The sequence below is a fragment of the Catharus ustulatus genome, chromosome 9, assembly GCF_009819885.2.
Source record: "Catharus ustulatus isolate bCatUst1 chromosome 9, bCatUst1.pri.v2, whole genome shotgun sequence".
Lineage (NCBI taxonomy): Eukaryota > Metazoa > Chordata > Aves > Passeriformes > Turdidae > Catharus > Catharus ustulatus.
This window is the reverse complement of record NC_046229.1, coordinates 17,477,333-17,500,939: the sequence shown is the minus strand read 5'-3', so window position 1 is coordinate 17,500,939 and position 23,607 is coordinate 17,477,333. Positions and strand designations below refer to the sequence as shown.

Genomic DNA, 23,607 nt, shown 5'->3' with positions numbered 1-23,607 from the left:
CTTGCCATGACACTGATGTTCTATCTGAAAAGCTATTGGAAAAATAGCACTAGTTTGTCAGCCTTTCAGTTGTGCTCTGTTCTCCCAGACAGTGGAAAATGTTGCTTTGATTCACCCAAATAAAGGAACTCAGCTTGAAGGCCTCTTCTGACTCTTTGGTCACCAGTGAGTTCAGTAAAGTTCTTAAAGATCTCTGCTGTGCTTAGTCTGATACCCTTAATTACACATTATAAACTTGACAAACTCATTTTTGGGAAGAAGAATGTAGAAGTCAAAGGAAGAGAGTGGGAGGGAAACACCTTTTACTTCTAGAAAGATTTAATTCTGAACTGAGGGAAATAAGGCTTGAACACAAATGCTGTGTTTCTGTTAACAGACCAACAGGATGATCCCCCTCCATCCAAGTCGGAGGATGTTAATGACTCGTTATGGTTTGTTTGATGGGAGTTGGAATTTATTGTGGTATCTGGTAGTATCTATCTTTCAGTTCTTCGTCTGTTTTGATAAGGAAAAAATCCTGTGCTGCTGTTTTCCAACTTCATTCCTCCTGATAAATAAGCTGCATATCTTTATAAACCATCAATTACCCTCTGTTTGTCAGTTTTATAAACTGGAAGAGATTAGTGGGAAGAGAAAGGGAGGGTTGCAGCTTGTGCTGTGTGCGGGGCCCAGTGGTGTCAGGAAGGCAGCTGGGGGCTCCTGCTGAGCAGGGAGCAGGGAAGGTGGACAGGGGACACCCCACCAGGGCACCTCCCTGCTGTTGCCTCCAGAGCTGCAGCTCCTGCCTAAACCCTGCGTGGCCCAAGCATGAAGGAACACCCAGGCACCTGTTCTCCAGCTCTGGGGCTGATTGTTAGAAACAATGCTGCTGCTGAAGGATTATGTCTTCTGCTGGGCTGAGAGGTACCCTGGTGAGCTGCCCTCTTTTTAAGCACCACCTTGAGAGCCTGCTGTGGGCAGAGCTCCTCCTGCACCCACAGCTCCCTTGCTCAGTCATATGTGATAGTTTTTAACTGTGTCAGCCGCAGTGCTTTTGGGACTTTCGATTTCCCCTGCCACAAACACTGAAACTAGCAGAGGCAGGTGTATTTCTTGTGCTACCTGAATTTTACTTTTGATCTCTTATTGAATGTAGTCCTAGGTTTTACAGAAGCCTGTCTCATAACTTGCAGTAAATTCACAAGGAGCTTTTTGCATTGGAAAATAGAAAATAGACCTGCTAGGATTAATCTAGACTACATGCACTTGGATGAATCTTAGCAATGTATTTCTCCCCTGGATATTTTGAGACTTCTTTGAATATTTCAAATTAGCATTTCGCTCAGGCTGATTCTAGTGATAGGGGATGAGTGACGTTAATATTTGAAAATTCTGTAGTAAATCTAATTTTCAGGTTTACATGCCAAATCTTAGCATGTACTGAAGCACTTGAAGCTGACATATAGATCTTGTAGTTACAATTTAAATGTGTGGCTTGTCTCAGCATTTCATGCCCCAAAATACAAATGTCACAGGGTTAAAACCAGTATGTTGTAAGAATGATATGGCTCTTTTGAATAATTAGTACCTGATAGAACTAAATAACACCGTCTCACAAACTGTGAATATGGTCTGTCACCACATGAAAAAACAATTGGGCTGGTAATTTTAATTTTTTGACCTCAGATTTTACTTGGAGACCATGGGCAGAGCAATGCATGCCCCGATTATGCTCTGATCTCCAGGTATCAGTGTGTATTCCTAAGGGGATGTGACAGCAGGAGTTTGGTAGTTCAGCAGCCATCAGCTGAAGTGGCTCAGTAACGTCCTACCACGTTCATTCCCAAATAGCTAGAAACAGTAGGCCTTGATTAATCAGTTTCATGTGCTCTGTGAAAGCTGTAGGTGATGAATCTCCATGGAAATGTTTAAAGGAAAAGCCCAACATTAAGTCTCCATTTTAAGCCCTGAAATAAGGCCAAGGAATTAAGTTCTGGAGCACTGTTGGTCCAGTATATTTGTATTCATGTCAAAAGTAATTTACCACAGGTTTTAAAGTCCTCTTTTTGCTGTCATGATAGAGGACTTACCACATGTAAGTCATAATGCAGAAAATTAATAAAAGCACTGATTTTTAGCAAACAGAAAGCTGAGCTAACAGGAGGTAATTAACACAGACCTCTCTCCCCTCCCAGCATGGGCTGCCTGTGAGTATTTCAGAATACTGTGAGTTTTACAAAGACAGCTGGGATAAATACCTATAAATTCAAACTGCACACTGTTTTTTCATTAAGCAACTGCAATGAACGTGACTCAAGTTACAGAGTTACAGAACTAGTTGCAAGCAGATCTGCAATGGAAAACATATGCCAGATAATGAAGGATCCCAGCAGGAAAGAACTGCTTGGCTGTAAGCTGTGTGCAGGACAATTCTGTCCTGGTGAATTGTCCATAGTAAACTACTACAGTTTAATCCATTAAAAGCACTAAGAGAACAAAGAGGTCCTCGCTATGTCTTGAGTTCAGGAAGCATTTGGACAATGCTCTCAGGTACATGGTGTGACTCTTGGGAGGATCAGGGGTTGGAGTTGATGATCCTGCTAGGTCCCTTGCAGCTCAGGATATTCAGTGGTTCTGTATGTCCTCTCTGCTGCAGCACGTGAGCCACTGTAATCCCCTCGCTTCCCCACGAGTAGCCTAACACAGCCCACAGGAGTGGGCTGGCCATCACAAGGTGGAGTAACTTCTGGGAGCATTGAAAGCAAGTTAGAAGAAATTTTATAGCTGAATATCAATCTGGTGAAAAAAAAAAAGATGTTGAGCTGTTTATAGCAGCTTTTTTTTTCTTTAAAAGAAAAGCTAGCTGTGGCATTTTGTGTCCTCTGAGATCCACACTAGTGTTTCCCCTCAGTGCTTGCCTCCTGACAGGTGTATATTCACATAGTAGAAATTTCAGCAGTTCTCTTTGAAATTGGCATTCCCAGATCTGATAAGACAAGACTACAGACAAGAAAACTGAAATGCTACAGAGAACTCTAGAATTTCTTACCTATACTGCCAAGTCCAAATGGGGGGGTTTTGATAAGGAAACTGAGCTGTTTGAAACAAGAGAGCAGACAGACGAACAGGAGCAGGACTCAAGAGGATTCCCAGGACACTTGGAAAGAATTGGTACTTTTCACATAACACACAGTAGCACTTAGAGAAGCAAACAAATGATTAAAGCCAAATCCCTTATAGCAACACAGAGTGCATCTGAACTGCTGGTAGGATTTTTTTGGGGGGAGATAGTGAGAAAAAACAGAAATAGGAAGTAAGAGAGAGGTTTTATGAATGAGCTGCCTGCTGCTACACATGACCTGTGGCATTCATTATATCAATCATTTAACCTTTTCTCATAAGATCCTGATTTTCTTCTAAGATGTCAGTTGTTAGGCTACATTCATATCTCCTCACATCAAGAAGTACAACTAATTATGCGTTATTTGTTACAATTAGTTTATGCCATATAAAAGACATGGATCAAATACCTTTAGGCAAAGCATTTTTAGCACTAGAATTTTGAAACTAAAGTTTAATGAGTCTTAGATTAAAATCTGACTCTTCTGAAAACTATGGAAGAACTTTATGCAAGGAACCAAATAACATGTAACAAAACCACTCTCTTCCCTGCCATATCCCCACAGGAAGATGTCTTTCCATAAATGGAACAAACAATACTCTGGGGATACTCAAGAATGCATATAGTGGTTAGTTTTTAACATGATACAATAAGCCATTGTATAGGGATAACATTCTAGCAGTCAGTGGAGATGAAAGTAGAACGGGTTGAGTCATGGAGAGGCAGAATTAAGCATACAACAGGCATATTTTAAAACCCTTGGTTATCTAGGTTGTGCTGATGCAAAATATCCAATTTGCTGGACTCTCAGCTCAGCAGTACCAGAATTTTTTTGTTACCAGGGTAACTAAACTCTATGTGCTGGCCTTTTTAAGTGTATGATCAAAGGGACTATCCAATTTCCACCCACTGTGTACAGGCTGCCAATTTAAATATTTACTACCCCTTGAACTGGCCAGCCAGGAACACAGCAGCAGAGGGGTATGAACCACATATGTACTGCCACTGACCTGGGACATGCTCTGCTTTCTGGATAAGCTACAAGAGAATTCTGAAGTGACCATGCTGTGGCTACATTAGTAGAATAATTTACTATGTGCTCTGAAAAAAAAAAAACCAAACATTAGAAACACCCAACCAAAAAAACCATTGAAGTTGTGCTGCAGTAAGAATGTTGCTTCAGTAATATCTCAAGAGAACTGTCCTTGCTATAAGCCTACCACTTGAGCTGTGTCGTTTCATTACAGATTAGGAATTCATAAAGCCATAAAGTACTAATTTACTTTAAAATGCTGTTGTCCTGTAAGTGACTTGAATGGCTAGTCATTTTCTCTACACAGCCAAGCTGTCTTTTAAATGTGGTGTAGAATTGAACAAACAGAAGAAAACTGGGTTGTTGGGGTTTTTTTTCTTTTATGTCTTACCTTGTGTGGTCTGCCTTCATGAGGCAGAAATAATCCAGGTGTCCCCTGCTAAATGCAAACACTTTATTTATATCACCTCATTCAGAAAATACCTCTTCATTACCAACAAATATATGAGGCAAGCTCTAAAGATCTTTTCTTTCTTTGTATTTTGCTCACTAGTAGAATGTAATGGCCAGAAAGGTGCTAGGAAAATAAATATAGAAATGTATTTGTTACCCTTTTCATCTAGGGTGAACGTAATGAACTTGTCAGTTTCCTCACCTAGTCTGGTTTAGTACTGAGAATAAGCTAGTCTTCCCTATGCTAAATACACAGATGTACTTAGATTTGCTCCCAGCATTCTGTTCTCAGAATTCTAGGTATCAGTTTCTATTCATCTCTCCAAGCACATGCAGCTTTTTGCTGCCGTTTCTGGTTTCTGCCCAGTTTGTTACTAACCCTGTCATAGATGGTGTCCAGAACTTAACACTAATCCAGCTGCAGCCTCACAACCACTGAACATTTGTTGAAGCAATGTAATTTCTGTGCAGAATTTTTTTCTAATTGCAGCTCTCATACTGTAAGATTCATGTTCAGTTTATTACTATCTCAAATCATGTATTCAAACTTTAAAGGAATCTTAGTACTTGGCTCTTACCTTAATGGTTTTTAGGGATTCTTAGAACCAGAGCAGACAGAAGCAGAAAATCCACTGGCAACCACTGCTCAGCCCTAGTGTTTTCTTGCTCTTTTCCTTTTTTTTGGTCCCAGAGAGAGGCCATTGCATTTAACATTTTACTTCTGGCTTTCTTCTTTTGTAGAGCGCTACAAAAAGTACTTCCTAAGCATATATTAGTTCAAACACAGTTTTCTTTTTACTTTACCCTTCCCCTTGAAAAAGAGTTCTCCATATTTTAAATAGCTGTGTGGAAGAAGAAATAGCAATGTGTTCTTCTGCTTGTTATGGAATACATTGAGCTTAGAACTGTTCCTTATAAATTTTATTTATCCTTAATGTTTTGTAAAAATACCATTAGCAATGATTTTTCCTTTTTGTCTTTTAAATGAATGCAGAGGTTAATTGTTGTAGGGCTGATGGAAGGAGCTGCTGAAGGCTGTTAGCAGGGAAGCTTAAGAGCTGAAGTTGCTTAGAAAGCTCACAATAGATAGCTGACATATTTTCTCTTGTTGTCAGCTGGTGCTCTCATAAGACCATAGACAGCCTGAGTGAATGTAGGAGGAAACAATACATCTGCAGACACTGGCAGACAGCATTGCTTGCCAAATTTGGCCACAGTCCTTTTAGATAAATAATTTCTCAGTGACGTGCTGTGTTGAAATTATATAAACAGCAAAAATTACAAGACCTGGGCCCCAGGGTCTTGAGGGTTTCAAGATTTTCTGCAATCAATATTCTGACATCTGCAAATATTTTTCCCTAACAGCTGATGCCAGAAATAGAGTAACATTACCATTATTTTCTATATATTCAAGGTTTTAAAAATATTGAAATCTTGTCTCTTCAGCCCCAGTCCTGATCAGGATCTTTGCACTATCATAACCATCAGTTCATATGAGAAGACTTTTACAAGAGTTATCAAAGCAGCAATCTTTTCTCAGAATGGCCCAGAATCTCTTAAAGCAACTCCATCAGCATCTCAAGAAATGCACATGGAAAAACACTGTATTATGTTTCAGTCTCCAGAACTATCAAGGAGTTTAGAGACACTTCTGTTGAACATGATGTAGCTTACTTTGCACATTGAAGGTATGGGATTTTCCTCCTTAGGACCACATAATAGCTAGCTAACTGTGGTAAGAGTTCCTGGATAATTAAGATAGTTCCACTATAACAGCCATACACAATACAGCTATCCAGAGTGTCTTCTATCTTTAGAAGGAATTTATGCAGGAAACTAATGTGCAATACTTCCTGAACAGAAACATCCCACAGGAAAACCTTACCTGATTTTTATAGAAGCATCTCTAGACAAGTTTCTGAAGTTATAAAACCAAATCATTTATTGAACAGGTATTTTTTAAGAAATCAGTTTCCATAACAGAAATCAAAACTATGCCTGGATCTGAGACATCCTGAAGGCAGCAGCTGTGGAATACTGACAGTTACCCATGGCACTGAGGAAACATGGGCTATGCAAAATGAGTAACTGCATTTATTACTATTGCCTAAGTAGGAAAGGCCAGACAGGAACAAGAATGTACTTTTTAAAGTTGTGCTTTTCTTTTGATGAGATAATCTCCAGCACCTGGCCTTTCTTCTAGCAATACTCCCAAAGTAATACTGTTCTCTGAAAATAGTCTGAACAAAATGAATACACTTTGTTCCATTTTCAGTCCCCCATGTACTAAATAGGAACAAAGCAGAGATTTGCAAGTACAGAAAAAAGTCTCTTAAACACTTTCTTATTTCAGTCTTACCTTAAGGCAAACTTGTAAATTTTAAGGGAATATCTCGAGAATTAAGCTTAGAGCTTATGAAACTCTTTCTTCTTTGTTGTTTTTGATCAAAGTTAACTTTCTCAGAGAACAGGTATGCACAGCAATAACCTCTCAGATAAGACCACGTAGTGATGTTTATGTAACTTTTGCATCTGCAAGTGTTTCTTAAACTGACATTTGCAGTCTAACTGTACAAGACAAAATTTCAGTAGTTCAGAGCACAATGTGATGTTATTTCAATGAGTGTAAATGTTGAGGGCAACAAGGTAAAACTGCCTCAGTATTTCATTTCCACACAAAACATATGAAAGGAATAACAGAGTAAGTTAACTTCTCAGAGCCTTAGGTCTTTAAAAAAAGGATGCAGCAAAGCCTCTTTTGCAGTTATTCTTGTTGCAGGGTTTAAGTCTAGTAGCTTATCAAGCAGGTCATATGCTTCATCAGGAACCTGATCCCATCCTTTCATGTCAGTTGCCTTCATTTCCAAAGCACCATCACCTTCCTGAAAATTCTGTAAGTGTTGAATTTGTTTTCCAAGTGTCTCAGGAGCACAGGGCTTGTCTGCTGCAACTGGCAAAGCTGCATTGTTTTCAGACCTGCTGGGCCCTTCCCCCTGAGATCTCTTACAGCTGCTATTTGTTCCTCTCAGTTTTTCACAGAGGTTTCGTAGGTTTTGAGTTGGGACAACTTGGGTACACACAACTGATTTTCCTAGGAAAAGAAGTTGTACAGGAAGCCACATTTTAATATATTTTCTATGCAACTGGAAATTGTGTTTCAGAGAAACTTCATGTCTCAAAGTATAACCAGCATGAAAGAAAAACGTCCCAAATCTATCAAAGAACCAAATCCATCCCCCCCACACCTCCACACCAGCCCTGCTGTTACAGCAGCAGCCCCTGAAAGTCAGGAGGGGTCATCTCAGTTCTGCTTAGAATAATGAGCATTGGGTTATGTGAAGTTATGTAGTGACAGGTTGTCAGCCACCCTGTACACCAACTTTTTGCATTTCACTGTCATTTTAACAGAACTGAAGACAATTAAATACCCTGGTTTTTACACCTCTGTCTGGAGAATGGAAATTGATGCTGGCAGTTACAGGTCCAGGTAGCAAGTGCTGCAGCATTTGGCCTGCAAGCAATTAGGGGAATGGTTGTTTGGATATTTTCTGTTTTGTGGTTATTGTCTTTTTAAACAGGCCAGCTGTTGGGTATTGGGTTTTTGGGTTTTCAGCTTGTTTGTGTGATTGTTTTACTAGGGCTTTTGGGGGAAGGGGCAGGAGAAATGCAAGGTTTACATCATCTAAATACTAAGTCATACTGACTTAAGCCTCCAGGCCAAATTTTGTAGGAATAGACACACTGTCTCAAGAATTCTAACCAAATGCCAGTAGGAAACATTTCGTTGGCATACTTCACCTCAAGTAGCCCTGACTTAGTGAAAGGCAGTAGACAGGTTAAGAAAACTGACAAAGTACCCCATACACACATTGTGAAAGACAGAAAAACACAAAACTGTCTTAAAATTCTGTCAATACAGACATGCAAAAAGTGTGATTTACTTCCAAAATTACTCACGAACCTAAAAATATATGAAACCTATTTATATACACACACCAAAAAAATAATTGATTGTAAATCACATCATTGAATAACATTTTTCCCCTTCCCCTATAATTAAGGTTTGCATACCAAAAGTTCTAGCAGCCTGAATGGTTTCTCTGGATCCACGAACTGTCATGATTTGTGCCAAAGCAGTTAAATCATCACTTGCTTTGAAAAATGGATACCGTCCACTGAGCAGAGAAAGGAATATGATTCCTGCAGACCACATGTCTATTGCTGCAAAGGAAAGCAAATTTATTAACAACTAAGCTCATGATTTCCTCATAAACAAAATCTCATCTTTCTTTAAAAAGAAATTATGATCTGCAAAGTTTCTATCTGCAAAAGTTATGCTGCAAAGTACTTCTTGACTTTGGTCACACAGATAATACTTCAGATGAGTGGAACTTACTTTCATTAGATTGAAGAGTAATTTCCTACTTTGATGCAGGGGGAGTGTTTTGCATATGAGTAATTCCATGAACTTGCTAAACTTAATATGGACCAAAACAATGTCTGAGGCTGTTTTACCCAGAAAGATGAGAGGGGGGCAAATGAAATGGCTGGTTTGATACATATTTAACTTTACTTCACATGAAGAAAACCTTATACAAGGGTGATGCATAAAAAACAACTCACAAATGTTTGTGAAAATAGTTTTTGGGGATTGAGGCTGGCATAGGTAGGTAGCACTAAGAAATGTATCTTATTATGAACTTTCTCTCTAATATGAACTCACTTGTCAAGATAGGCAGTTTAAAAACTGTAAGAGTTCAAAGTTATTAATCACTTTCATTGTGTTATGAAGAGTACACAGAGTACTCTCTCTGGGGATAGAGGCCAAAGCCTGATGGAAACTTCAGTACTGGAAGTTACAAGAATACCTGTCTGCCATAATTTTTTTGGCTCACTAAGGTGCACATTTTGAGAGATGGCAAAGTGAAGGAGAGAGTTTGAAGGATCTCGAACTCTGAAGAGAAAAATTAGCAGTTGGGAAATAGAGGCATATTCATCTTAATCCTATTCAAAAACTAAGTAGGAAAATAGGCAGTAATTAATTTGGACATTTTAATTAGAAACACTCTTAGCACAGGACTTTGATTTGAAAAAAAAGCATTAAGTTGACTTTAGTTGCAAAGCCAAATTTTATGTCTTTTATTAAGAAATAAAAATCCAAGTTAATAATTTGGCACAATTTAAAGTGGAAAGGTTTTCTGCCTTCTTCACAGTTCCTGTAAAAAAGTTTTAGTATTGTCTTTCCAGCAGTGATACAGTAATGCTATCTGTTTGAGGGGTCATGCATCCCCCTGAGGACGTGGTTGGGAAAGCTGGAGTAATCAAGGTCAAGACCTTTGAAAAGGTTTAATTATGTAACTCTTGCTGAAAATTGAAAGGCATTATACATCTGAGTGGGCAGTAAATCCTGGCCCCACAATTGTGGTAGAGCTGTGATCCTCAGCAGAGGGCAAGATCTTGTGGAATGACATCAGAATCATGACTCCTCCCTATGCTTTTGTCTAGTATTATGCTGCTAGTGAGGAAAGGGGAATAGAGGGGAAAAAAAGGGAAAGTGTAGCTGGACCTGTGTAGCCTCAACTTGGAAGTTTAGGTTGTACTCCCAGCACTGTGAACCTGGGTCAGATGTGCTGTAGTAGCTCTGGGTAGAGTCAGCTGGATTCAGCCAGTAACTTGGTCTCAGCACAGAGGCCAAAACTAGGAGTAAGACTGGCAGGAATACAAGGAGGTGACTCCAGCAGCCTCAAATGAAATTGGACAGTTATACTTGCTAGTTCAAATAAAACATGATAATATAAATATTAGTATTAGTCTACCCAGTTCTAATAGAGGCCTTTGTTGACATACTGCAGGAGCTCAGCACCACTGACTCAGTCCAGGGATGTCTGTGCCACACCCCAAGGTGTCCAGATTTACCCCTGCGTTTTGTAATCCTGCTCTTCCTTACCCTAGAGAACAGAGAACCATCTGAAAGAGTGTTTAACAGCAGCACATGTCCAAGATCTCATAGCTGTGTCTTCTTTCTGCCTCAATTCTGTCTAGACAGATTCAGAGATTGTCTAAACTTGTCCTAAGTTTCTGGATGACTGCTAGCCCATAAAGCTGGCTGTTACAAGCACAGGCACAAGAACTCCAAACAAGCTGCCATACCTTTGAAATCCCAGTCATACCACAGGACAGATGTTGTTTCAAACAGCAGTAGGCTATCTAGGCATAAGCTGATCAAATATATTGTTAACCTATTTTGAGTGTGTATACATACTTAACTGAAAATTGACAACTTTCTCAAAAGTTATTCAGAAAAAAATGGGTAAACCCTTATATTTTAAATCCAGTTTTTGAGGACATTTGTATTTATTTTTAAGTCAGAACACCAAATGTTTAATGGGTAACTTTGCTTCTATTGGTTCTCCATCCTGCAGGTAGGCACAACCTCCCCCATCTTGCTTGCACCAGCTAATGTATTAACCATCCCTCTGCCCTGCCCCAGTATTTACCCAAACCACTGAATCTTATTAATTTAATTTTCACACAGGAAAATTAAAATTTTAATTTAAAAAATTACGTCATTAACACACTAGCTATTTCAACCACTAGCAAAAAGTAAAAATCTGACGAAAAGTCATTAAATAATGCTTTCTAGAACACATCTCCAATTACACCATTAATTATGCCTGCTATGGCAGCACATGTTACAACCTGCCTAGAAAAGGCTAAACAATGTCCTCCCTCCCCAAAATTTATTCAAGATTTTTCTTAAGCAAATAAACCAAGAAACTTCATAAAAAGTTCTTTTTTTCTTTTAAAATGTATTGTACTCAACTCCTGCACCTGGCACTACCTCTCAAATGAATAAAGACACATTCAAGTTTCAAACACAGGAAAAATATTCCTGTCTTCCTCTGAATAATAAACTTTTAATTAAAATCAGGAAATACTTGAAAAGCATTAGAAGGGATGAAAAATTAATTTCACGAGTTAAAAAAATCCTCCCATAAAAAAGACAACTGAATATGCATAAATGAGAGGGATGGGAAGGTGAAAAAAGCCATTTCTTTGAGTCTGTTGGGCAGTACCTGTGGTCTGAGTAGGGCACTTTGTTAATACTTCTGGTGCTCTGAATCCAGGTGTTCCTGCCCTGGGAGCCACTTGCTGACGCCTTGTGATAAGAGAAATAGATTTAAAAAATGAAAGTTGGTAAGTTCCAGATCTAATAATACTTAATATTAATTTTAGAATACTCTTGTGTAAGATGTGTAAACAACCTAACCCTGCTTTATTCACAGAGGTTTAAAGCATCAAGCCTAGCATGAAGTCATAAGATACACATGTAATAGCCTTATTATCTGTTATATTGTATTTTAATTATATTACCTACCATAAGATAATACCAGAGAAATACATATCGCATACTTAATTCACACTGACCTTTTCTTAGTTTCATCTAAGTGTCATTTTTGTTAAAGGCTTGCTTTCATGGGAAACTTTGAAGTTGAGGCTAATTAACCCAAGGCAAAAAGCATGTGGTTCTTGAATGTGGATGCTATGTGTTAGTCCAGAGCAGACTAAAGGTTGCTCTGAGTGTTGCCAAGAATTTACTTTTTGCTGGATTAACTAAAAGGTGTGAAGTTATCATTATTTTAAAAATCATGTGTGGATAAAAGGCAACCGTAGATCATAATCAAAACCACCAGCAGAGGGATGGAATTTAACTGAGCTGCTAAGATTCTCCAACACGAGGCACTGGACCACGTTGCCCGCAGAAGCTGTGGATGCCCATTCCTGGCAGTGTTCAAGGCCAGGTAGGATGGGGCTTGGAGCAACCTGGTCTAGTGGGAGTTGCCCATGGCAGTGGGTTTGGATTAAGATGACCTTTAAGGTTCCTTCCTGTGATTCTATCAGTTTTTTAGATAAACAAATACAAAACAGTCATGCTTCTCTTTTATTCTACATTTCATCATTTCCAGAACCCCAGCTGCTGGTATAATTTAAGCCTATTAGGTAACTGCTAAATCACAGAATTTGGAACACTTTTCTAAGTGTTGTAATTAATTCAAGTGATTTTCTACAACACATATAGGTGAATAAATAAACACAACAACAAGAAGATAATTACCAGTGAATGTTTCTAGCTGCAGATAGCAGTGAACTAATCTATGAATTCTACAAACTATTCTTGTTTAAAAAGAGCATACTCAGTGTTTTAAGGGCTGCAGAGATCAAATGCTATCTTTCACTTACTAAATCAGCAGTCTAGTAAATCTAAGTTTGTGACTTGGCCTGACAGCAGACCAGACAATTTTACAACATTATCAAAGCAAATTACCTTGAAAGGCAAACACTGCAAACTCTATCCGTTGCATAACAGTCACAGAGCAGGTTTAGAGGGCAACCACTGGCAGCTTTCCTGGCTGCCCCATTGCTCACAGTTTTGGTAGAAATAATCTTCTTCTTTGTTACTAACTTCCTAGATGAAACATCTATCACCTTTGATTGTTTTATGAGCTGCAATGGAGATATTTTAGAGAAGGTGACATATGTAAGAAGTTTCACTTTACAAACAGATAGAACAGTTCCTGAAATACTGACTTAACAGGTGCTCATGAACAAGAAGAATTTTAGAACTGACAGCAAACCTCTTTAACAGTATCAAAACTACCATAAAACAGACACTGGAACTTTCTAAGTAGCCTGATTTCCTCCCCTTCCCCTTCAGAAGACATTTTCAGTGTTTACAAAAAAAAAAAATGTATATTAGATATTGTGAAGCTGCAAGACAAGTATTTTTCAAGTCAGTGTACTGTTTCAATATTTTTTTGGCTCAATGTGAGAATAAAAAAAGAATGTGAAATGCCATAGCAACATACAGACACTAACTCTAGTTCTACAGTAAAATACCATAAACCAAACCCTCTAATTTGGACTTGATGATCCTCATGCATCCCTTCCAACTCAGTTTATTTTGTGATTCTATGATTAGTTGCACAGATAGATGTACAGGAAAAAATATTAACTTAGCATCCAAACAAGATCAGCTAGGGAGACAGCTATAGAACTTGTCTGAGAGCTTCAAAAGTGACTGAAACACAAATGATAAATTTGTTGAGCCTTTCAGGAGAGACACATTTAATAGTCTACTCCAAGCCTTTTAGTTCCATAGCATTCTGGAGCAGTGTTCAGTCTTACAGAACAACCAATCCTATAATTTTTCAAATATGCAGCAGATTGATCCTACTGGTGGTCAATACTTCTTACTTTTGTGCTTGAGTTCTCCTGGTATGTGGAGCTGTAGACATTGAAATTCCTCTCTCCAAAGACAGAGCGCTGGACAGAATGGTGCACAGAGTCCTCCTGTGCAAAACAAACAAAAAGGACAATAAGGATCCTGTTTAACAGGCATCTGGACACTGACAGTTCAAAAAAGTGTCATAAAACAAGAACAGTTGCATGTAAGTCATTTTCAGGCATCACTTGACTGTGGATGAAGAAACACGGTCCAGACAGAACAGCAAACAAGTTTACAAAATTTATCACACCTCTGAAGTGCCCCAAGACAATCTCAGTGCAGTCTGTACTGCATTTGTTATGCAACTAGTAACTAAACATAGGTGAATATTGGCTTGGGGAGGGGTTTCACCATCCATGTCTCTAAAAAGGATTTAAGGCTGTCTAAATAGTAACTCACACTAGGGTTTTATACAGTTTTCAGCACTATTACATCTAACAGATAATGATGAAGGTAATAGTTATGTAGAAGCAGCTCTTTAGATATGAACACTGTGACACTGTGCAGGCTCAGCTTCTGTGCAAGTACTGCATCTCCCCCTGTTGGATGAAGGAACACATTAAACATACACAACAGCATTAATGAAAGAGACTGAGAACCTTTCCTCCTCTTCCTTGTTTCATCTGTGCTTTTGAAAGTGAGCTGGACCTTCTGTCAGCTGCTTTTGAGGCTGACTGTTGCTCTATCTGTTTAGGTGCTGTGACACTGACAGAAACCCCATTTCCCAAGGCTACAGCGGGATTAGTTTGCAAGCAACTTCCCTGTTGGTCTTCAGAGTGGGCAGTTTTAAGCAGCTCAATTTTTGTATCAGGGGTTCCTTGTGCCAAGCCAAAATCTACCAAGGCATACCTGAAAAGACACAAATTCAGAATCAGGAGTCACAAAGTAACTATTAACCATTCACTTTACTATTCATTACTTATTTTTCTTTTGCATTTCATTCAGTGTTACTTATCTGCACTGTTGCCAGCATCACAGTTCCATTTTCTTCCTTCTCCTCCTCCTACTCCTTACCTATCCCCTCAATGTTTTTACCCTATACCAGTATTCATTGTTTGTCGTCCCAAATCTTCTCAAGTGCATCCTTCCTCCAAAAAAATATTTCCAGCAGCTCCTTTTTGAAGTTCTTCTAAACCTACCGCCCTGAATCTTCAGCCAGCAGTCATGCATGAGTGACTTGACTCTTGCAGGAATCCCACAGGCAGAGGGACAGACCAGACCAAGAGGGCTTAGAAGTTTTGCCAGGCTCCTGGCAAATACTACTGGAATTCACTTTAGTCTTCAAACAGGTAAGACTATATTAGTTCACACTTCAGATCTGTCTCTAAAAGAATTATTTTTTGCTACAAGCAGTACATAGACAATCCATCTGTCCCTGGGTCTCAAACTCAACTCCACACCTCTAAATGCAAAGTAGAGATTAAGGCTCAAACAAATGGTGGAAGAGCAAAGTGACGGTACATAGTCCTCTTGACAGATTTAAAAAAAAAAATTCAGCATTCCTCAAACTTTTAAGCTTTCCATTTGGCAAAATGCAATCAGATCTCCCCTACAAACTTTCAATGCAAACATTTAGGCTGGAAAAGACCTTTAAAATCAAGTCCAACTGTTAACCCCACTCTGCCAAGTCCCACAAAACCATGTTCCTAAATGCTAGACCTACAGGTTTTTAAAATTCCTCTAAGGGATGGTGACTCAACCACTTCCCTGGGCAGCCCATTCCAGTGCTTGATAAACCTCTTTCTAGTATTAAACCTAAACCTTCCCTGGTGGAACTTGAGATCATTTCCTGTCATCACTTTTTACTTGGGGATGTGCATCCTGCTACAACCTCCTCTCAGAGCTTTGCTTTGGACACACTCCAACAGCTCAGGGTCTCACCTGTACAAGCACAATGCTAACAAACACAGCCACAGGACTGGTAGCACTGGAGCATTCTGTCCATTTCAGCTCTTCACAAAGAAGCAGTACACCATTTACAATCTTTCAGTTTTTTAACTTGCAGGCAAAAGAGCCAACCCTACTAGTTACAAATGTTAATTCAATGTAAGGTGAAAATAGCCCAAGGCCAGCAATCTTATCTAGATCAGTTTTACCCTACCCACTGTTAAAAATGTACAAGGATCATTCTATGCATCACAAGTTACAATTAACTTTCTTATTAAAAAAAAAAAAACATATTTTATTCTTCTCATTCTTATTTGAAAATGTAGTACTTTTACTCAGTAGTAAAATCTTCATTTTATCAGGTATGTCACTCTATGAAGCAGATATTACATTAAGTAAATTTAAAAAAAAAAAAATCCTTCCTTTCTTAAGTCCCTTAACAGTGAAAGAAAAATCTGACAAATAAAATCCCACATTTTTAGCTTTATTATTTAAGCACATGTTATGCAGCTGGAAGGAAAGAAGCCTAATTGACTGTGTTCTGCCAAGGCACACATCCCCAGATGAGATCACAGTATGGCCAGACTCACTTTTTCAGCTGCCTGTTGTAGAGGAAGTTGCTGGGCTTGACGTCACGGTGAACAATACCGAAGTGATGAATGCGCCTCAGTGCTTTGAACAGATTAAACATGTATTCCCTCACTTCTTCAAAGGAAAGGGAATTCAAAATGTCCTGAAAAATTATTTGGATACTGTAATTTATAGAATCATAGAATGATTACAGAATAGTTATTCATCTGCTTTTAATTAAATGTTTTACTACATATCAAAAGTCTGAGACTCACCAAGAAGGATTCATGCTCCAGATATGGCATAACAATAACAACATGATCATTTTTCCTGAAGCAGTATTTAACTCCCATAACATTATCTTGTCCCCTAGAAGAAAAGTAATGTTACTGAACAAAGAGAAGAAGATGGATGCTTATTTTCTTTTATTTCTTAAAAACTTCAGTCAAGCTTTCTTTTATAATCCTAATTTATATTTGAGAGCAGTGTTATCAGCAATCAGTAGTTGTACTCTTGCTGCTCACTGATATGTTCCATTTGAACTCCATTTTATGCTCCATTCTGCAGTTTGGAATGAGAATTCTACGGGTTATCTGTGGGGCTGTGGTCTGTAGTTATCACTGCAATTAATATAGGCCCTAACTTTCATGATCCTACTACTTCAGGAAGGTGCTATTCAGCACACTCTGTCAACAAGTATTCACTCCTAAAACCACATTTTCTGATAAAGTGATTATTTTTTTCTGAGCATTTCAGAACTGGAACTTTGTTACCAGAGATATACAATGGAATTTCTCAGCTGGTAAATAGAGCACCCCCCAAACTGAGACTAACAGCAAAGGGCATCCATTACAGGTAAGACACTCCTTTTGTTATTTGCTCTCAATAGGAAGAATAGAGATGTGTGTGGTTAAAAACCAATTAAATAAATACAGAATGCTGAGAAAATGTTCAGCAGTTTAGTCATGACAATGATTTACTGGTTTTGTACCCTGCCACTGTGAGGCACTGAAGTTCAGCAGCTATTCGCAGAGGGTGGCTGGTTGGAATCAAGTGCTTCAGAGCCATTTTTTCCTCATAACCTGTTTGTAGCTGTGCTGTGGCCAAGTAAACAGAACTAAAAGTACCTGTAAACAAAGGAGAAAAACACTGTCTTCAACGTTTTTAATTAGGTCAATGCAGATTTTTACAGAAGTGATCTAACTCTTCACAATCCTGCAGTACACTTGATACTACATCAAAAGCAGATTCTAGAAGACAAAAATACAGCTCCTTTTTTCTACTACTGAATATACTGATCTTGTATACAAGTTTTTTATGTCAGTAAAAATGCAAATATAACACTGTCTAACTTGCCTGGGACACAGTGCTCTTTGAATGTAAATTTTCTATCTTTGATTTGCTTTCTTGTTTAGGTAGCTTACTTTCATCTGACATCTAACTCCTCTCCCTACAATGTAAGAGGACTATACAATGCTAATATGGAAAGCACTGCCAGTGCTATTCAAAGCACTTCTGAAATTGCTACATTTTCCTTAATTCTGTACCTTATCTATAAGGTAAGATTCCCATATAATGTGTAACTGCACTGTTTACTTGCCCAGAGCATTTTACCACATCCAGCATGACAGACTTGCTTGAGAAAGGGAGTATTGAGACTGTATGATAAGCTTAATCAGCCATTTAATTTTAAAGATATCCTAATAAACCTCTTAGGAATTAAATTTATCCTAATGATCTGAGATATCTGAAGATACAACCTGAAGTGTTGTTCCATATGAACAAAGAATAGAAATTACTTTTGATTATATTTTAAGTAATGTGTTTGCATCATGCTCATTCAAGAGTCTGAGTGCAAACATACATCAAAATGCCAGCAAAACCTAAATACTTCCTGCAAACATTAAAAAAAAATCCCAAACAACCTAGAGACCCATACCTTCAACAGAATTGATTGCAGCAACAAGGATTACCAAATTTGACTTAAGACATTATTTTTGGTGGTGGTAACTCCTAAAATGAAAGTGATTCCGAAGTGGAATCCTAAGTTGAAGCTTGTTTTCTCATAATGCTGTTGAACTGCAAATAGCATTTTTAAAAAACATTGTTTGCTCCCAGGACTCAAAACAGAGTACTATTCATAACCAGAAATTTTTTTTAATTACACTATCTTTTTTATGATAGGTAAAAGTCTATTTTTCATTATTATTTTTGAAATTTTAGATTCCTGTGAGGAATGGAGCTGGGGGTTTTTAAGTAGTTTGTTGAGTTTTGAAATAAGAACTCTAAGGCATCTAACCTGCTGCACATAAATTCCATCACAAAACAGATGCAAAGCAATCCAGCTTCCCATCCCCATCTTTTGTTTTAAAAGTGTGGAGTGTCACAGAGCATTTCAGAGATTAAATGGGTAAAGTTTCAAAAAGTGCTGAAATCCCACTGTCAAAGTACCTGAATCTGTTTATAGTCATGTCTGACACTAACTTGAGGTATTTTCAAAACTGTCTTGTTGCAGGCAAGGTGAAGGCAAGTATTCTAAAATTTGAGACTGAATGTCTTAAAAAATAAAAAAGTTGTTTATTTTTTAAGTAAAGCAGCTCCAATCTTTCAATTTCCTCATCCACTTCTGCCCAAGACATTTTAGTGAAAACAAAGCTAAATTAAGGACCACCAATTAAGTATGTCCAAACACAGCTACATATAGGTAGATTTCTCATATAAAGGAGAAAAAGAATGGATTTTTAAGATTATTTACTTGAATCTACCTCAAAAATTTGTAATTGCCAAAAATGGAATGCTGTTTTTTTAAGAAGGTTTTAATATACCAGATTTTCAAGAAAATATATTGAAAATGTTACTAATTAATAAATCTATGTGCTCAGCAACATATTAGAATTCCTACAGAGACGATGTAGTAAGTCAAAAAAAGGCATTTGGCTTAAATTGTGTATATTGGGAGCTTAGATTTATACTTTTTAAGTTAGAAATGCCAAAAGAAAACTCTAAGCAAGATAAAATGCAACATTTATTTACCTTCTCCAATTTTTTCCTTTATTTTGAACACATTTACAAGCTGTGGCACTGCTTCATAAAGTTTTTCAATATCTTTTTTTACTCCTGCTGTGGAAAGAATTGGGAGAATAAGTTGGGATTTTATTACTTGATTCATTATCTGATCTATTTGGAGATCACAAATTACACTTCACTTCATAGGAGTGTGGATTCACACACAGAGGAAAAAGCAGCACAAAGGCGTCCTATCCTGCTGACATTATCATGTGGATACTTGATATTGTTGTTCTTCATCACACTCCTTTCTAAACTGCAGCATTTAAGCAATCATTTTTTTCTTATCTGACACATAGCAGATTCTGAAAGGGCAAAAGCCTTCTGGTTCGTAGGACACCTACAGCTCATCACTAAATGTTTACACGAGATTTGCAACAGCAATTTGACAAAAGACAAAACTGTTGTTTCTGTAAGCACAGGTGCAAATCCATCAGATGCAAATCATGAATGCAGAAAAATATTTTTTAGATTTTTTTGAGATCAGTAATGCAATCTTTCCCAGTTACTTAAAACAGTTGGCACCACAGCCCATGTTTGCTCCACATTTAGGCTGCTGCACTTCAGGCTGCAATCACTAGATGGCACAGCAAGGATGCTGTTCTGTATTATTTCCAAAAAATCACGTAGTTTTCCATTCAGTTTACAAATCCTTGTTGTTCAAGCCTTTTCTATACTCCACATAAGAACTCACTTTTTTTGAAGCTATTAATTATGTAGAAGCTGTGACTAATTTCTGTGGAGCAGGAGTAAAGAATATTTTAGTATACAGAACTAAGAACAAACTGATATTTGAAAAGTCAATCTAATGAAATAATATGTATACAATTTTCATCCCAAAAATAAGAAATTAAATTTAGCAAAACGAGATAAATATTAATGTATTGTATAAGTAAAAATGGAGAATCTTTCACCAGGGCACTAAGTCATAAGTAATAAGAATTTTTAAAAGAATATCACAGATATGCTAGAATCAAAGTATGGCTTAGCATGCATCCCTAGCCTTCCTACATAGCTTACTTTAAACAATAAAAACTGCCTGAAAAACCCTTTCTTTCTGATAAAAACCCCAATAAATCAGCTAGTAATTCAAGTTATAGTTAACTTTCAATTTTAACTTTTTTTCATTTCAAATTTTTATAAAAAACCAACATACTAAGAATGCTTCTGAGAAGTGAAATCTGCTGCTTCACTATCCCTTTACTTTCCTTGATTTTTTTCCTTTAAGTTGTTCTCTCTGCTTCTTCAAACAGTTTTAATAAATTTTGGAAAATATTTCAGGAATTAAAAAGTACTAAGGTATATACTAACAGTCAGGGAAAACCATTTCAACAACTGCTATAGAATCTGCCAGGTATTCTAACAGTGAATCCAGATTCTTCCCTGGAGAAAGGTAAAGCTCTCAGACCACTTCAAGCAGGGTGGCAGAGGCTGCAGTGCCTACCCAAGGCACTGACAGCATTCTGGAACTCAGTACAGCTGCTTGTGTGAAAGAGAGAAGTGCTGGGAGAAGTCAGTGACTGTCCTTGTTCAAAGACAGCAGTATAAACATCACCTGGTCTGTTCTGGGGGCCTGAATCCTCTGTTGGGTACAGAGAACACATTGTGCCATCAGGATAATACTGATAATATTAGTCAGCATTTTCTGTGAGCAGCTTTTAAAGTGATTTCTTCTCATATTTGCACAGCAACACAAACATTATTCAGCATCAATCTGGGCATGGATGTGCAGGAGCCTGAGAGAGAACTATGTATTTTTTTAAAAATCAGAATCCATTATATCTATAAACTGGCTGACCATCAGGGATTCCTGAGCAAATGCTGCACAGAAAGTACAGACTCGAGTACACAAAGAGACTCAAACAACAAAACCTCTATGAGAACACTTGTTCTTAGTTCAGCTACTACAAAGAAAAACTTTTTATGGACATAAACACACCTAAAGATATTGAAACATAAGGCTGGTGACTATAGGTTAAAAGGCAAAATACTGGGTTTGTGCACTTGTCTAGTCAGTTTTGTTCTCAAGGGCTGGCTTTTTTTCATTCTGATATCCTTACAATAACATCTTATATAATATATAAATAATAGCTTTAGCAAATTGTGACAAACTGCTGTTGGGGAAGTTTTGTAATGCACAAGCAGCAGGAATAAACTTAAAATCAAAAGCCATCTCAAATGTTTTCATTTCATTGATTATTTATACACAAGGATCACCTACAGATAAGCTTATAATGGATACTGACATTTCTCTAAGTGATGAAATAGCATGTCCATAACAAAATGTAATGCTCACAATCCCTATTTCAGCACATACCTGAAAGCTTGCTGTTCTGCTCAAGATTCCCGTGCAAGTCTTCAGCCTGCTGAGGGTGCTGTTCATCACAGGGAGACTTCAACACCGTCTCCATCACAAAACAAGTCTCAAGTGAAAGAGAATCCAAGACTTCGAGGGCCACTTCTGGACACCTGGGGGAGCAAGCATACCTGGTAAGACATTTCTTAGCACTCAGTTCCTGAGATGAGATTTAGGGAGGCTGAGGAGTTTCTTTGTGCTACCTAAAACAAAGTGTCACCCACCATCCCAGTGAAACAGTAAACCAGTAAAGCCACGAGCATAGAGGGGGGAACGGAAAGAAGACTGCAGGATAATGTTAAATACAACTGATTTTCATCTCTCATGTTTCCCCATTCACATTAAAGCATTGTCTTTTCCCGGAGGTTTGCTTTGAAAGGCAAGGAACTGCACTGTACACTGCAAAAGCTATAGAAAGCCAGACTGAAAGAAATTGTAAGAGAAAAAAATACCTTCTCAATACGAGAGATCTCTCCCTCCTAGGTGAATTTAACAAAAGGCTTAATTATTCATTGCCCTCCCACCACAACATAAAAAAGTATGTTTATGTTGAAATGCTCCTTCCCAAATCTTGGAACAACTACATAAAACCATAAAGTCCACTAATATTGTACAATCAAAAAAAAGCCCTTATCATCTCATTTCAGGAGCAATAGAGTGGCATCCCAGGGCAGAACAACCAGTCGTAAGTGAGCTTGGAAGCAACGCCTAGTTACTAAAAACTGGTTCCATTCAAAAACCTTCCTTCCTTGTTACTTTGCCAAACATTCAAAGATCTGGGTGAACTTTTCCACACGGGGGAAACATTCTGAAAAACTCGTGATGAAAGGATTCATCTCCTTCAGCTATGGAGCTAGAAATACATCTTGTCCCCAGGGATTTTGAGCTACCTTTACTCTGTCATCCTAGTGTAACAGGGACAAGAGGCAGGGGCCGTCTCTTTGGAGACGTTTTTTGCGGGAGCTTTGGTGGAGAGGGGCTTGGAATCTACTGAAACACAACTGGAGATGGTTCTAGTCTCGTACAGGTAGGCACTCCCTCTGCTAGTGTTGAGTAGGCAGATTGGCCTGTGCCAAACGTGCACCAGCGCGGCCTCAGCAGCAGCACGGGCTGCAAGCTCACACACACCGACACGGAACATCCATCTGCTCCAGCAGGAGCTGTCACACACCCGGACCCCCGTGCGCGCCGGCCATGTCCCCAGCGCCACACAAAGCGGCGACAGCCGCAGCCCGGCACTGCTTTACGGGACAGTTCCCGCCACCGCGGCCCCGGGCCCGGCGCACACCGCGGGTTCCCCCATCGGCCCCGGGGCTCACGGGCGGCCGCAGCGGGGTCAGACAGGCCCAGCCATCGCTCGGCGGCACTCCGGCCGGGCAGGGGAGCGGCGCCCCGGGGATCGCGGGCGCTGAAGGGCGGAGGGTGCGCGGAGCGGCGCCCCCCAGGCGAGCGGGTCGGGTGGGCCCGGGGCACGAGCGGGGTGAGGGAGGGGGAAGGAGCGGGCGGGGGGGGGCAGTGGGCGCGCGGACGGGCACTCACGCGGACACCGGCGCGCGCCGGGGTTTTGCTGCTGCCGCCTTTCGCCGCCCGCGCGCCGCCGCCAATCCCGGCCCTCGGCGGAAGCCGCGGCCCCGGCCAATGGCGGCGGCGGGCGGGGAAGGGCGCGCTGCCATTGGCCGGCGGGAGGGGCGGGGCCCGGCCGGAGCGGCGCGCGCGGGGCGGGGCGGGGCCCGGCGCGGGGAGCGGCCTGTGCCCTCAGAGCCCGGCCCGGGTCGGGTTGGACGGGAGCTGCCCGCCGTGAGCGGGGGCTCCGCAACGGTATTTGTCCCTTAGAGTTCCTTTTGTGCGTGTGGTTG

The 23,607-nt window shown here is 39.4% G+C and overlaps 1 protein-coding gene across 2 annotated transcripts; it reads right to left on the bottom strand.

The window, feature by feature from the left end:
- Window positions 1–6,529: 6,529 nt before the first annotated feature.
- Window positions 6,530–23,342, bottom strand: CDC7 (cell division cycle 7). Of its 2 annotated transcripts, none has more exons than XM_033067613.1 (12): window positions 23,291–23,342; window positions 21,713–21,864; window positions 19,363–19,449; window positions 17,321–17,456; window positions 16,605–16,698; window positions 16,350–16,492; window positions 14,472–14,721; window positions 13,842–13,937; window positions 12,913–13,091; window positions 11,663–11,745; window positions 8,658–8,807; window positions 6,530–7,677 (listed from the first exon to the last, which is right to left on the bottom strand). In XM_033067613.1, exons 2-12 carry the CDS (start codon window positions 21,804–21,806, stop codon window positions 7,301–7,303), a joined length of 1,689 nt encoding a protein of 562 aa, XP_032923504.1. In that variant the 5' UTR covers window positions 21,807–21,864; window positions 23,291–23,342; the 3' UTR covers window positions 6,530–7,300. The 2 variants fall into 2 exon arrangements, with proteins under 2 accessions (XP_032923504.1, XP_032923505.1); XM_033067614.1 differs by having other exon boundaries at window positions 19,363–19,446.
- Window positions 23,343–23,607: the final 265 nt, after the last annotated feature.

Excerpts from the sequence above, each read along its gene's own strand:
- CDC7 (XM_033067613.1), bottom strand. The coding sequence starts at position 21,806 with ATGGAGACGGTGTTGAAGTCTCCCTGTGATGAACAGCACCCTCAGCAG. Across the intron at positions 16,699-17,320 it reads CAGTGCCTCACAGTGGCAGG|GGGACAAGATAATGTTATGG; the intron begins GTACAAAACCAG and ends CTTTTCTTCTAG. Across the intron at positions 8,808-11,662 it reads GTGCCCTACTCAGACCACAG|CAATAGACATGTGGTCTGCA; the intron begins GTACTGCCCAAC and ends TTTCCTTTGCAG.